General features: G+C 35.4%; 1 protein-coding gene and 1 non-coding gene across 6 annotated transcripts in view; both read left to right on the top strand.

Moving 5' to 3' along the window:
- BDP1 (BDP1 general transcription factor IIIB subunit) overlaps positions 1-14,098 on the top strand; it is an 80,473-nt gene extending 66,375 nt beyond the window's left edge. For 3 of the 5 annotated variants that reach the window (XM_016213892.2, XM_016213895.2, XM_016213893.2), the window contains 7 exons: positions 312-498; positions 1,220-1,424; positions 5,056-5,095; positions 5,734-6,001; positions 7,197-7,443; positions 7,975-8,010; positions 11,454-14,098. In XM_016213892.2, the coding sequence (XP_016069378.2) occupies positions 312-498; positions 1,220-1,424; positions 5,056-5,095; positions 5,734-6,001; positions 7,197-7,443; positions 7,975-8,010; positions 11,454-11,585 (1,115 nt within the window). In that variant the 3' untranslated portion in view covers positions 11,586-14,098. Of the gene's footprint in view, positions 1-311; positions 499-1,219; positions 1,425-2,410; positions 5,096-5,733; positions 6,002-7,196; positions 7,444-7,974; positions 8,011-11,453 lie in introns of those variants that run through there. The other 2 variants (XM_016213894.2, XR_015714252.1) reach the window with 2 other exon arrangements.
- A 785-nt stretch (positions 14,099-14,883) lies between these two features.
- On the top strand, positions 14,884-15,002 carry LOC148093468 (5S ribosomal RNA). The gene has a single exon (XR_015714351.1). It is a non-coding gene; the product is annotated as a 5S ribosomal RNA (ribosomal RNA).
- Positions 15,003-15,205: the final 203 nt, after the last annotated feature.

Here is a 15,205-nt window from a genome sequence, read left to right on the forward strand (position 1 = left end):
CAAAGAGCCTAACAGTATGATTTTTACCCCCCATTTGACTGGAAAAAACAAAACAGTTTTGTGTGTTTTTTTCTATGATGGTGTTAAATGAAAAAACACACACAAAACGACGTATTTTGTTGGTCAAAATTATAAATCTCAGTAGAGAATCACCTTTATCCTTTATAAAATTACTTTTTATTTTTTGGATGTAGTTCAGTTTTTATTCTTGGCAGTCAGTTGTTTTGAGGCTTTTTAGAAATGAAATAAATTAATGATTTTCTGTTTTTTCATGGTTCAGCTTTTCATTACTAACTTTTAAACTTTGATAGTGAACCTGGCTGGTAACCTACATCACGACAGTGAGGATGAACAAGCATTCATATTAACTCTGGTGGAAATTCCAACCAATGCAGTAGAAGAATTTACTGATACTGCTACACACTTAATGCCAAACCCGCTACTGCCAGCGCCCATATTGGTCAAATCAGTGACTACAGAAGAAAAGGGTGACATGAGGTAATGAATGAGCTAATCTGTTTTTGCTAGAAGAAAAGGTGCTTTATGAATCAAATTTATTGATTGTTACGAGCCATTCACCAACATCATTTGTAATTGTTCTAGATATCTTATTTAGTAATTATGTGGTAAACTAGAGAACAGATTGTTTATTTTATATCTGATGATGTCACTTAAATATATAATTTTTTTGTATGAAACTTGTTTGGTATTTTATGTGTTTTGAAAGCTAACACTTAGCAGTCTGCATCATAAAGTGGCACCTATTAAAGGTTTGGTTACTTTGTAAACATACATGTTTTAAATTTTGAAATGAATATACATTCACAGAAAGTTGCAAAAATAGGTAATATTTCTGTATATTTTTGATACTCATTTTAATTCTTTGCTGTGGATTTTAATAATAATTGATTAAGATGCTTAATTGTCTATTAAGTAGCATTAGAAATTGAAACCTTTTATATTAGAGACATTTTAAATTAAAATTTAACTTTACAGACAAGAACTTTTTATGCCTCAGATTTAGTTCAATATTATGGAATTTAAGTTTTAAGTCTTTAAGTATTAGTGGAGCTCAATAACATTTTTGTGGTCATGGCCAAGTATGTGTTAGTTACTTCTTTGAAGTGTTTTTGGCAGTTTTGATTGGAATTGCTCAGCCTTTAACCTCATTAAATAACTTCTAATTCACTGATTTAATATGTATGTATTTTCTATGCAGTATAAGTTTTCCAGTAACTTCAGTTGTTCAGGATGCCATGTGTTTACCTAATTCTGGAAGTGATGATTCTGAAAAGCCTCCTGCTAATTTGGATCTTACGTCTAGGAAGAGATTTCATTGTAGGCCCGATGAAAGTGACTATGTTCTTCCTGCTAAAAAATGTTCACTCACTTCAAGAGACAATTGTCAAAAATATACCTCTGAGGTAAGAGTCATTAAGTAAGATGGCCATATTACAACAGATCAATTTCTGTTTTTTCCTTTATATTCTTTATATAAAGATAGTTTTAGTACTTTTCATCATAAATAATTCAAGTAAAACTAGCTTTGTGTTTTTACTTTTAACCTGTTCTACATGAAAATTGATGGACATTAATCAGGAAATCCATTTCCAGCTCTGTGTCATTAGCTAAAAATAGGCCAAAAGCATTACACAGGTCTAGATCTTGGTTGTACCACTTAATAGCTGTGAGACCTCAGGCAAGAATCTTCACCTCTCTGATTGAGTTTGCTGTTGTGTAAAATGATGATAGTAATATCACCACCACCATTATCATAATGCTTAAAGCTTCCTGTTGCTATTAGGAATAAAAACAGAACCTATTAGGAATAAAAACAACCTCTGAGGCGCTCTATCTTGCTCATTTCTGTCTCTAGTCTTGTCTTGTGCTCATCTCCACCTCACTCTAACCGAGTTGGTCATCTTTCAGTTTCTCAAAAGCATAGCACTCCTTCATGTCTTGGGCCATTTCTTTTGCTGTCTCTTTTTCTGAAACATTCCCTTGCAAAACATACAAACTTCTTTAGCTCAATTATCACTTCCTTAGAGAAGCCTGATAATACTACACAGATTCAGTCAGCACGCACTGTGTTGTCTATTTCTTAGCACCCTCTGGTTTTTGTTTCTGGTACTTGTCATGATGTACTCCACTATGGAAAAGTTCATTAAGAATTTGTATTCTCAAAAGGACAGTTGAAGACTAGTAGTCCTTAGGTGATAGCGGACAACAGAGGCAGTGTATCCTTGTATATCTGATAGGTGAAAAAAAGGTGTCCCAGAATAGTTTTAATTTCTCTTATGGGTAAGGTTGAGCATCTTTTCATATTCTCAAGAGCCATTTGTATTTTCTGTGAGATGACTGTATATTCCTTACCCATTTTTTAATTGGGTTGTTGGTCTTTTTCTTATAGATTTGGAGGAACTCTCTCTTTTTAAAAAATATATCTTTCTTGACTTCAGAGAGAGGAAGGGAGAAAGAGAGAGAGAGGTAGAAACATCAGTGATGAGAGAGTCAATGATTGGCTGCCTCCTGCACGCCCCCGACTGGGAACCCAGCCCGCAACCCGGGCATGTGCCCTGACCAGGAATTGAACCTCGATGTCCTGGATCCTAGGTCGATGCTCAACTGCTGAGCCACGCCCGGCCGGGCTAGAGGAACTCTCTTACGTATGTCTGTGATATGAGTTGCAAATATTTTTTCCTGGTTTGTTATTTGCCATTTGACTCTACTTTATGTGGTTTTCTCATGGAGACTTTTTTTTGGTTAACTTTTTAATAGGAACACTTTCAAACATTTAAAGAGGTAGACAGGTTAGTATAATATATCCCTGTGTAGTAGTTGCCCAGTTTCAACAATTAGCATTCCATGTAGACATTGTATTGTTTTTTTTGTGTTTTAAAAGTATATTTAATGACATGGAAAAAATATCATAGTACATTACTATATGTAAAACTAGGTCATTGGTTTGATTTTGTTTTTTGTTTTTAAATTTATCTTTATTGTTGAGAGTATTACAGATGTCCCCCTTTTCCCCCATTGACTCCCTCCACCCCTCACCCACTCCCTGCCCCAGGCCTTCACCGCACTAATGTCCATGTCCATGGGTTATGCATATATGTATTGAGGACATGTGTAGGGGGAAAGGGGATTGGGAGAGACATTTACATTCATGTAAGAGAGAGACATCCATAGGTTGCCTTCCATGCATGCCCCCTACCAGGGGTCAAACCAGCAACCCAGGTATGTGCCCTGACTGGGAATCAAAGTGGCAACCTTTTGTATGCTCAGGATGACTGTACCAACTGAGCCACTCTAGCTGACAGTCATCAGTTTTTAATATTCCATTTAAAAAATGATAGATGTACATTGAAGAAAAGTATATATCTGTTGGGCTAATTTGTTATTTTTCTTTTCTAAACCTTGTTTTCATGTTTTAACAATAAAATTTGCTTATAAAAGTCAATGTTATAATTTTAAATTCTAGAATGCACACATACTGCCTTTAGATAGACAAACATTTTTTATTTTTTTATGATTAAATTTATCAGTCTTTGTATGTATGGCTTATGGTGATTATGTTATATGTTGAAAATTTACCTTGAGATTTAATATAGTCTTCTCATTAACATTTTTAAGTTGTTTACAATTTATTTTGGTGTTAGGAAGAGTGGAACTAACTTAATTTAACCCAGATGCCTATGTAGTTGTTCCAGCACCATTTACTAAATAATTCCTTTTTTCTTCACTCATTTAAAATTCACTTTTATCAGATATTAAATTCCAATATGTATTTGGGTATGTTCCTGAACTGTCTTTTCTTCTACATTTATTCACCTATCACCTATTTGTTCTGGGGCCATTATCATGCTGTTTTAATTATTGTGGTTTCTAAGTGCTTTAATAAAGGGGTATTCCCCCCCCCAAATAACTTTTCTTTTTTTTTCAAGTTTCTCCTAGTTATTCTATGTTCTAAAGTTCGTATCAAATTTAGAATTAGCTTGCTCAGAACATTAAAAAAGCCCTATTGGTACTTGTATTAGGATCATATTACTTGACAGATTAACATAGGGAAAATTGATGTCATAACTGTGATGTTGAATCTTTCCATCCAAAAACATGGTGTACTTTAGTGGTATTTTAAGCTCTTCTTCATATAAATCTGGTACATTTTTTATTAGATTATTCAAAGAATTTTACCTATTTTGTTCCTAGTATCATTAAATTCTTTTCTACCGAGAGAGCTTACTGAATTCCCCTACTCCCCTCATTGTATGCATGTTTTTCAGTTGATTCTCTTGGGATTTCTAAGTAAACAATTGTATCATATGCAAATATAACTTCAGTTCTTCTCGTCTACTTTTTATACCTTTAATTTCTTTCTCTTTTCTAATTATATTGACTAAGATAACTAAAAAAAAATCAGAAAACATTTTTGGTATTCAACCTTTTTTTTTTAAATTCCTGACTTCAATGGGAATACTTCTAGTGTTTCTAAAGTGGGATGCTGGCTTTTGGTTTGCCACTGTTGTGTTTTAGGGTTTTAAGAAAATTTCTGTCTATTCAATTTTAAGGGTTTTTGTTGTTGTTGCTGTTTTTCAAGAATGAGTATTATTGGACACTTCCTGCAAAAAGTAGATATATTTTTTTTCTTTTCAAATTTGTTGAGTTATATTAATAGATTTCATAATATTGAATCATTTTTGCATTTCTGAAATAAACTCTACTTGATTATACATTATTAGTTTTCTGATGTACTGCTAAATTATGTGTAATATTTCATTTGATATTTTTGTACTGATGTGAAAATGGTTAGTTGGTATCAATATTATGCTTAATTTATAAAAGGTATTTGGAAATTTCCCTTTTTTATTGTGCTCTGGAACAATTTAAGTAACAGTGACAATGTCTTTTCCATAAATGTTTAGTAGAATTCCTGTAAGACATGGCTTACCCTAGAGCTTTTTGGGCGATACATGTTTTCTTAAAAAAAAGAAAGAAAATTCATTTTATTTGCTAAACAGATTTTTAATTTTTTGGTAAATTTTCTTAAAACAGGTATCTTCAAAGGAATTAATAAATGTTTTGGAAGAGACAGGTGAGTAAATTTTACTACGGTTATACTTTCCTACACACCCCTGATTATTTTTGACCCATCTTGTTCAAATTTGTGATTGAAGCAGTCTTGCTCACTTTCCTCTGAGAATCATGCTTTTATTATTAGAACTTTTTCTTCCTTGCTGAGATTTTCGACTTGACACTTTGGGAGCCATAAAAATCTACTTTCTTCCTGTATTTAATAGAAAACCATATATCTGCAGGATTCCTGAAAAAGCTCAACTACATTTTACAAGACCAGTGCTCTAACCCCTCAACTACATTTTAGGAATGAGAAAGCTGGGTATAAAGGAGTTTTCATAGGTCCTTAGCTATACCCTGCGATTAGAAAGTGATCACTTTGTTAGTTCAAGAAATATTTATGGAGAAAGATTTTCTAGGTGAAAATATATTGATATTACTATTCTGTATCTGAATACAGAAGCTGTTGCTTTAGCTTTTAACTAGTTATATTATTCTTAAGAATTGAGGCAACTCCATTAATTTATAATTTAGATTACTCTTATTAGGGCACATTTATGATAGAATATCATGGTTTTTTTCTTTCAAATATTGCAGTTCAATTGTATGTATTAATTTCAATATGTGTGCTTACCATTTGTTTTCTTATTTTTTAAGGAAAGTCTTACAAGGGACAAGATATCTTCCCTACTTCAGAAAGCACACATACAACTCCAGAACCTCAGGAAGAGCAACTTGAACCAACTTTTCAGAGTATAGGATCTAGACCTATTGATAAAATAATTGATACACATATAGAAAAGAATACACCTCAGTTACTTCAGGATAAGGTGATTGTGTCTGGTAAGGAAGAAGGAACTGGTGCAGCTTCTAAGTCTGAACAAGTGGATAGCATCACATCATCTTCAAAAACCACACTCTCCAGGTATCATGAGAAAATCTCTAATAAGTGCTAAAACTGGGACTCTTTAGATAGAAAATTTTTAGGGTTTAGTATTATCTACTTTGTTTTCCAGGCTGTCCATGGTTGTTACTTTGATCATTGTTCTATCATAAAGTAGCTGCCAGTGCAGATATAGATGACCCAAGACACAGGCTAACATCAGCAATAGCTCTGGGTGTTGTTTTATTGAGGTCCCAAATAATGTGCATTTTTCCCCCTTGTGGCATACCAGAGGTAAACCATGGCTTTGTCCCTATGAGAGTAAGTGTGGAATTTAAGCCGAAAGCCAGCTTTCCCCACATTATTTTCCTCATATTCTAGGAGCAAAGCCTCTGGGTTATGGACAATTATTGGCTTGCCAGCAGTACTAAAGTCATTAGTATGGTGTTGGTGAGTTGAAGAGGGTAGGACATGCACTAATCTCCACTAAAGGAAAGGGTTGGGGGAGGCTTGTATGGCTTAAAAAGGCATATTTAATTAATCTGTTATTTTTGTTCTATAAACTACAGAAAGTAAAGCTCAGCAGTATCTTTTCTGGTCTTAGAAATGTGCTGAACATGGAGGGAGGCGTCATGGGGTTTGGGGTAAAGCTGGTTGAGAAGCAGTATCTAGAATAAGGGTCAGCAAATTTTTTTGGTAAAGACCATGTAGTATATATTTTAGGCTTTGTGGCCCATATGTCTTTGTTGTAACTACTCAACCCTGCATTTGTAGTGCAAAAGCATCATATTTAAACAGATGAACTGGCTGTGTTCCAGTAAAACTTGTTTATAGAATCAGGTGGTAGAGTGCATTTGGCCTGTGGGTGATAGTTTGCTGACCTCTGCTCTGTAGCCTTGGTATTCAAAGTCTGGTCCTGGGACCAGCAGTATGGATATCATTTGAGAACTTGTTAGAAATACAGAACTCAGGCCCCACCCCCCACTAAGTCAGAATCTTCATTTTAATAAGATCCCAGGTGATTTGTATGCACTTTTAAGCTTGAGAAGTACTGCTCTAGAGTACGCTTTGACCTTTGTCACAATACATGTCATGGAATGGTGGTATCAGTCCTTAGTAGATGTGCCGATACCACTAATGTGGTATCACATGTATCATTGTAGGATTAATGGAAAGAAGTTGGTATTAAGAATGTGTCTTCCTGGATATTCTTGAATGTCTTTGTTTCCATTTCTAGACCTGGCAGGAGACCCCTGGGATTTTTGTCTTTAATATGTTCAAAGAATAGTTTGGAGTCTGAAGAACCTATTCAGGTTCATAGAAAGAAACGCTTAAAACCTCTTATACCTGTATCAAGACAGAATTTGAAAAGATCCAATCTACTCAGTGAAAGCAAGAAAAAAATTCAAGAGTCTTCTGATCTGCTTCCATCTCCAAGTGTTGTTAATACTCAATCTGAGAATATTGGCAGTTCAGCAACTCAGGTATGTGATAACTAATTTGATTGTTTATATAGAATGGGTTGGATATCAGACTCAACTAGGAAAAACATGGCAGTTGTTATTATTTTTAAAAAATATATCTTTATTGATTTCAGAGACAGGAAAGGAGGAGGAGAGAGAGAGAGAAACATCAATGATGAGAGAGTCATTGATCGGCTGCCTAGCCCACAACCCAGGCATGTGCCCTGACCGGGAATGGAACCCTGGTCTCCTGGATCCTAGGTCGATGCTCAACCGCTGATCCATGTCCGGCAGGCAGCAATTGTTATTTTTATATGGATGTCAGAAATTATTGCCGAACAAATCTTATCAATGTCCTCCTCATACCCATGCACTCCCCACTGTATTGGAAGAAGATAAGGTGTTTCATTAGGAAGTTGCAGCTAGTTTATTATAGAGCCATTGGACCAGCTATAAATATGAATAGACCCTTAATTGCCATTTCTTTCAAGCAAAGACCCTTCTGACCGTGAAAGCAAAACAAAGCAGTACTTACATTTTATTTACTTGCAGAAAAATGTCCTGACACCCGCAAGAAATCAAGGAATGGTAAGATTAGAATTTGTTTGCATGTTTTCTTTCTATGCATTCCAAAGCTGTGCATATGGGAAGTATTGGGATGGAAAAATCTGTGAACCTGTATTAAAGACTTCAGAAGAATATTGGGTGACTTAACATCTCAACAAAGGCTGGTGACCGCTAGTGGGTAGCATGAAACTCAAAGGAAAGAGTACTTTTGTAAAAATACCTTTAACATCTTTTTAATTTTTTATATTATTTCCTAGAATTTTCTTCTGAGACCAAGATTTTCTGGGCCTTTATTATTATTGCCAGATTACTTTGGAGAACAGTGCTGTAATTACCAGCAGTGTTGCCATGCCAGTTTAATCACATCCTTGCCAGCATTAGATAAATAACTCTTCAAAGTAAATATTTATTTAATATAATGGTAGAGGGGTGGACATGTCATTTAATTTTTTTAATTTACATTTCTTCAGTTACTAGTGACTTGGTTTTTCCCCATATATTTACTAGATATTTTTTCCTGTTTCCATCTTGCTAACTTACAGCTTTTGGGATCTTAGTGTGTGTTTTTACCAATTTGTGTGAGATTTTTATGTGTGTAAAAAGGCCAGATACTTTCTAGCTCTTTGCTGCAAGTAGTTTTTCCAAGTTTGTTTATTTTTTAAAATTTTTGAGGTTTTTTGTTGCAAGTTTTGAATGTTTAGTGAAATCCATTACTTTTTTTTTTTTTTCAATTTCTTATCCAGAGGTATAAAAATTTCAGTTTTAAATTAATTCTGTTCATGGTTATTGACTTTGGTATATAGTGTGAGGTATATTTGGTATATAGTGAGAGACAAGAATCTAAACTAAATGTTATTTTCTAACTGCTATTTTATTTTTTTTATAAGTAATATATTCCACGTCTTAAAATTCATAATCTGTAAAAAAGAGTTTACAGTAAAATGTTTCCCACATCTGTCCTTTCAGCTTCCTATTCCCCCTTTCCACAGATATATAGTATGATCAGCTTTTGGTTTACTTTTCCAGAGATATTTTATGTATTCACAAATATAAACATTTTTCTTTTTTATATAAATAATACTCTACTGTTCTCTTCCATATTGCTTTCACCTTACAGTACGTCTTGGAGATGTTTGCAAAGCAGTAGCTAAAGAACTTCCTCTTTCTCTCTTTCTTTTTAAAAAATTTAAATTACACTTTATTTGAGGTCACTGTAGATGCACGTCAGTTGTAAAAAAGAATACAGAGAGATCCCAGTGTATATACCCTTTATCTGGTTTTCCCCAGGGGTAGCATCTTCTGAATCTAGGGTACAATATCACAATCAGCATACTGACATTGCTCCAGCAAAGATACAGAACAGCTCTGTCACCACAGGGAATCTTTGTGTTGCCCTTTTATAGACACACCCACTTCCACCCTGTACCACCCCACCACATTCTTTTCACTCTCTCCTTAACTTCTGAAAACCTGTTCTGCATTAAATTTGTCATTCCAAAAAAGTGATGTAAATGCCATCTCATATACAGTTGTGTAAATGGATTCATACATTTGGAATTGGCTCCTTTTCACCAAAAATAGTTCCCTACAGAGTCATTTAAATGGTTTGTGTATCAATAGTTTTTTCCTTTTTATTGCTGAATAGTATTCCATAGTATGGACGTACCAGTTTTGTTTATCTATTTACCCATTGAAGGACATTGGGGTTGTGAATTTCAGTTTTTGGCTATTATAAATAAAGCTGTTACGAACATTTATGTACAGGTATTTGTTTTCAGTTTTTAAGAATAAGTGTCCAAGAGTGCTGTACTTATTTTTAAGGATGACATAACATTCTATTGTTTGGGTGTACCATAAAGTAATATTGGTCTCATATGGTAGGCATTTAGGTTATTCCTAATTATTTGCTATTTCAAACAGTGTAGCAATAGCTAACTCATAAATGGGCCATTTTGCACCTTTATCTGCAGGTTAAATTTCCTAGAAATAGAATTGCTGCTCAAAAGGAATGATTTTTCTTTTGACAGATATCAGCTGATTATCTTCCATAGGGATGGTATCAGTTTCTATTATCAGCAGTAGGTGAGAGGGCCCTTTTCCTCACATGGACATGTTAACAGTTTTCTTTTACTTTTATCATTCTTTACAGATTTAAAGAGTGAGGTTGAACATCTCTTCATGTATTTCAATCATTTATGCTTTTTCTGTGAACCATCTGTTCATATCATTTGACTTCATAATGAATTACTAGTCTTTTTCATATTGATTTGTAGAAGCTGTTATTACATTAAAGAAAACTCTTTATCTGTGATATAGGTTGCAGATATATATTTCCCTGTATGTCATTTGTTTTTTGATTTTGTGTGTGGTGGTTTTTGCTATGCACACATTTTTTATTACATAGATGAATTTCTCAATCTTTCATGGCTTCTGGCTTTCCTGTCATTTAAAAAGATACTCCCTCTCCCCCACTCTTAGAAAAGTTTTCCCATGGTATTTTATAGTAGAGTTTTAAAAAATGTTTTTACATTTAAATCTTTTAAATCATGTAAATTCATTTTGGTGAAATATAGGTCTTTCTTTTTTTTTCTGAGATGGTTATACAGTTGTCCATCATCATTTATTGAATAATTCAGCTTTTCTTATTTTCCTTTTGGAAACATCACTTTTATAAGATACTAAATTTTCATCCATATGTTATTTCCATCCATAATTGATATGCATGTCTATATCTATGCTGATACTATCCTGTCTTAATTTTTGATAGATTTATAAGTATGCTAATTTTTGATAGAATTGCTTTCATTTGTGATGATTCTATTGGGTACTGTTCTGTTTCCTGTCTTTTTATACTGGTTATTAAAATGTTTTCATTGTAGCCCGGTCTGGTTTTGCTCAGTGGTAAGAGCATCGGCCCAGGAAGAGTGTCAGTGCATGGCCTGAAGGGTCCGGGGCCTGATCCCTGGCCCTGGGTGGGGCGTGAGTGGGAGCCGGCCGATCGATGTGCGTCTCTCATCCATGTTTCTCTCCCTCTCTCCCTCTCTGAGAAGCAATGGGAAGATGTCTTTGGATGAGGACTAAAAAATAATTTAAAAAAATAAAATGTTTCGATTGTAGACTTAATGATGTTATATTTTTCTATTATGTTAAAATTTTTTCATGGAAATTAGGGTGATGTGATGGATCATGGATGCACTACAATTAACTTAATCATGTGTTATTTGTCGATTCCAATTTTATTATAACTAATGCTACGAGGGTTATTTAATTCACAAAACTCTTACTGTTTAGGATTATTTCCTTAGTGTAATAGCACAGAAGTGAAGTTTTTGGATCAGTGAGTGTGAACAATTAAAGCTCTTAATATTTATGCTGTATTACTTTTCAAACAGATACCAGTTTAGACTGCTGCTACCAATACACGAAGGTTACATTGCATACTTACTTTTATTACCTCTTTTTAGGTTTCTCCTGATCGTTCCTTACCGGAAGAAGAATGTAAAAGTGTCCAAAACCAGGCACTTGAAGAAGAGCCAACCACAATCTCTGAATATTTCTTTAGTGATATCTTTATTGAAGTGGATAAAACAGAATGAAAGTGTATTTTTTTTTTAAGTTTAGGATTTCCAGAGTCAGTTATATCAACAAAAACAGTATTTAGAAAAAAAGCATCATGTTTGTTTTTCTTTATGCTGATTTTGAATATTTAATAAGCTTGATTTGAAGTTTTTATAATCGGTGGGAAACCTTGCTGAGGTTCCTTTCATCCTGACTAACTCAGCATTCTGGAATTACCAGGCAATTAAGACTGCTTTCTCGACTGAAATAGCAACTCCTGTTTACATTTTGACTCTTCCTGTGCTGAAAACACATGGACATTTTGGAGTGTTGTGAGCGTGGATAAATGTCTCTGTATAAATCACAGTGCTGATGTATTTGGCTGTGGATTGTATTTAATATTTAGCAAACTACTTTTGTGAAGGTGTTTTCTGTTTGTTTGGATTTTTCTTTGGGTGATTAAGGCCTTTTCAGTTGCCTCTAAGTATATGAAAGGTAATTGTTAAAAACTTTTCTATTATCAGCTATTTGACCGAAAATATGTATTTTTCTAATTCATGTTAACATTAGTCCTAATTGAAGAACTAGTATTTAAACTTATTATTTATAAAGATGAAACATCAAAAAGCTTATTTATTTTTAAATTTTTTATTTAATAGAATATTCAGTTTTAATTATTTTCACTCCTCAGAATTTGGGTAAAGAAGGCATTAACAATTTTGTCTCCTTTCCCTCTTTAATTTTAAAGATATTTAAAGTGATATAACTAAAAGTATTTGGATAGTGTATATGTTTTGAATACATTTTTTCTCATAGTTTTAGTATATTGACTTTGTACTGTGAATATTTTGTTTTTCTTATTTCTTGGATAATCTCAGGATTTGTATGGGAAAGAAAACCCTTACCTTCGTTTATGAGGCAAATTTTCCATGCAAAACTCAATCTCCTTTACACACACTCTCACAAACACACATTCCTTTTTAAAAAAATCAATTTCTTGATAGTTTTTCCCTTATTAAATTCTGCTTAAGGTACACTTAGGCCTTTAAGTGCAGAATGTAATTGTGATATTAGTAACAGAAAATAAGATGATGAGACCGTGACGTCAGTTATTATCAATATGAATTTGAGTTCTTTTTGACTTTGTGATTTACATGTGTAATTCTGTTATTTACCCAAGTAATTCTTTGGTGTGGTTCAATTAAATATCTCGAAGAGCAGATTTATCCTGAGTTGATAAACATTTTTCACAAAATATTTTCGAGTTTGTGGGCCAGATGGCCTCTGTGGCAACTACTCAACTCTGCCATTTTAGTTGAAAACAGCCACAGACAATACTTCAATGTGGATGTGGCTGGATTGCACTTTTAGTTTGACCCTCTACACAAGATAGTAATTTTCTTACCTTAAGGTGCTGATGTCTTTAGCTATGAGATATTTGTCATTGAAGTTATAAGTTGTGCCTAACAATTAAAATTGTTGTTAGCATTATGGAATGATCAGTATTTCAATGGGAAGGTATTTTAATGTCTAGATAATTGTGTTTGTATATTGAAAAAAATGGAGGGCAGTTTTCAAGTTCATCGGTAAAATAGGATGTAGCTCAGGAGGAAGTACAACAGTAATCCTAATTTATTAAAACAATTTATATTAGAGCATTTCTTCATTTTCTTGTAGTGAAATTTACAGTTTAACTTTTTTCATAAAGGAGGATCTCTAAATCTGAGTGGAAATTCTTTATAGATATGCATTTATTTATTTTATGTGATCACAAGAATCGTGGTAGTAAATCACATTGCTATTTTAATGCCCTGTTTTTATAAATTTTTTAAAATCTCATTCTGAAAAGGTTTCTTTCATTCAGTTAATGTTAATTTGGGTGTTAGGTTGCCACAATTAAACTATTATTTTATCTTTTGTATAATATTTATGTTTTAACTTTGTTAATGTCTATCTCTTGTTCATCTACAGTGAATTAATTTTATGAAAGATGTTACTTCTTACTGTATAAAGATTAATTTTATCTTTTGGGCATTTATTGTATTAGAGAATCAAGTCACCCAGCTAAATTATCCTACTATTAAGTCCTTAAACTACCTTGGAGAAAGAGAACCTTAATCAGTGTATTTATTTACTTTTTAAGGTGGAAAGACTTGTTCATATACCTGTATTTAATCTCATTCATGTAAAGATGATGTTGGAAAGAATTTGTATTTTATGAATCTTAAAGGAGATATGATTATAAAGGTCTTTATTTTTTTCTTGATTTTTCCTCCTGAACACTTACGTCTTAGCAAATGGTGAACATGCTGGTTTAAAAGCCTAATTTGTTGGTAAATGATTGAGGCACAGATAAAAATATGAATATCTACTGTTTACCACTATATTATTTAAAATAGAAGTGACCATGTATATATATTATCTTGCTTGAAGAAATCTTTGACAAAAAAAGCAATATCTGAATATCTGTCATTTGTAAATTTTCTTGTTCTAAAGAAAGCAGTTATGTTCTACAGATAGAAATTATGTAAATAAAAGTTATTTTATACTATTTTTGTTGTGTCCTTAATGTTTAGTTAACCAAAACTATTAGTTTTTCTTTTTTTTCTCTTTTTTCTCGGCCCCACACGCCTCCACCCCGCGGGCCCCCACCTTCCCATCCCCACCCCTCCCCGGCCCTTGGGAGAGACCCCCCGGGGCTCTCCCAGGAGGAGGTGGCCCAGCCCTCCCTTGCCCCTCCACAAGATGCCTGGGGGGGGGGGGTACGGCCCGCGGCAGCCTCAGGGAACCTGGCTCCTGGAGGGGTGCCCCCGCCCACGATCACTGAAGGGAGCCTCCCGCCATCCACAGGGCCCCCAGAGCCGGCGGGGCGCGCCGCCTGACCCCACTATCCAGGGGGAAAGCCCAAAGTTTTCCTTTCGAGACCAGGTGCCCCGAAACGCGGGGAACGGCGCGAACCCGCGCGCCGCAGACCAGGGAGGCACCCCGCAAGCGGCGGAGGCAACACCGCGCCCCCGGCGGCTTGGGGGGCCGGGAGGCCGGGGCCGTCCTGCCCTCCGCCATCCGCAAGGGGGCTCGGGTCCGAAGCCGGTGGGGAAGGCACCCCTTCCGCGCCCCCCAGGGCGTCCCACCCCCAAAGGCGGTGTCTTCCCGCAGCGTCCCTGGGCTCGGGAATGGAAGCGCGCACCGCCCTGGCAAGGCCCCGCACCGCAGCGGTCTCCCGGGTCCCCAGAAGGCGCGCAGCTGCCAGCTGGGGTGCAGAGGGGCGTGCGGGGACCCAGGGGCCGGAGGCGGAGGAGGCGCAGGCTCTTGAGGCTCCTGGAGGCCACTTTCAGCGTCTACGGCCATACCACCCTGAACGCGCCCGATCTCGTCTGATCTCGGAAGCTAAGCAGGGTCGGGCCTGGTTAGTACTTGGATGGGAGACCGCCTGGGAATACCGGGTGCTGTAGGCTTTTCTTTGCCTCTAGTTTTTCAACTACAGCTTATACTTACTCTCTTTCTTCCACAAAAGTAGAGTATGGTCATCCCTTGGTATGTGTGGGGATTTTTTCCAGGATCCCACGTGGGTACCAAAATGCTCAAGTGCTTATATAAAATGGCATAGTGTTTCCATATAACCTGTGCACATCCTCCAGTATACTTTAAATCATCTCGA

The sequence above is a fragment of the Miniopterus natalensis genome, chromosome 3 (genome assembly GCF_054644295.1).
Source record: "Miniopterus natalensis isolate mMinNat1 chromosome 3, mMinNat1.hap1, whole genome shotgun sequence".
Lineage (NCBI taxonomy): Eukaryota > Metazoa > Chordata > Mammalia > Chiroptera > Miniopteridae > Miniopterus > Miniopterus natalensis.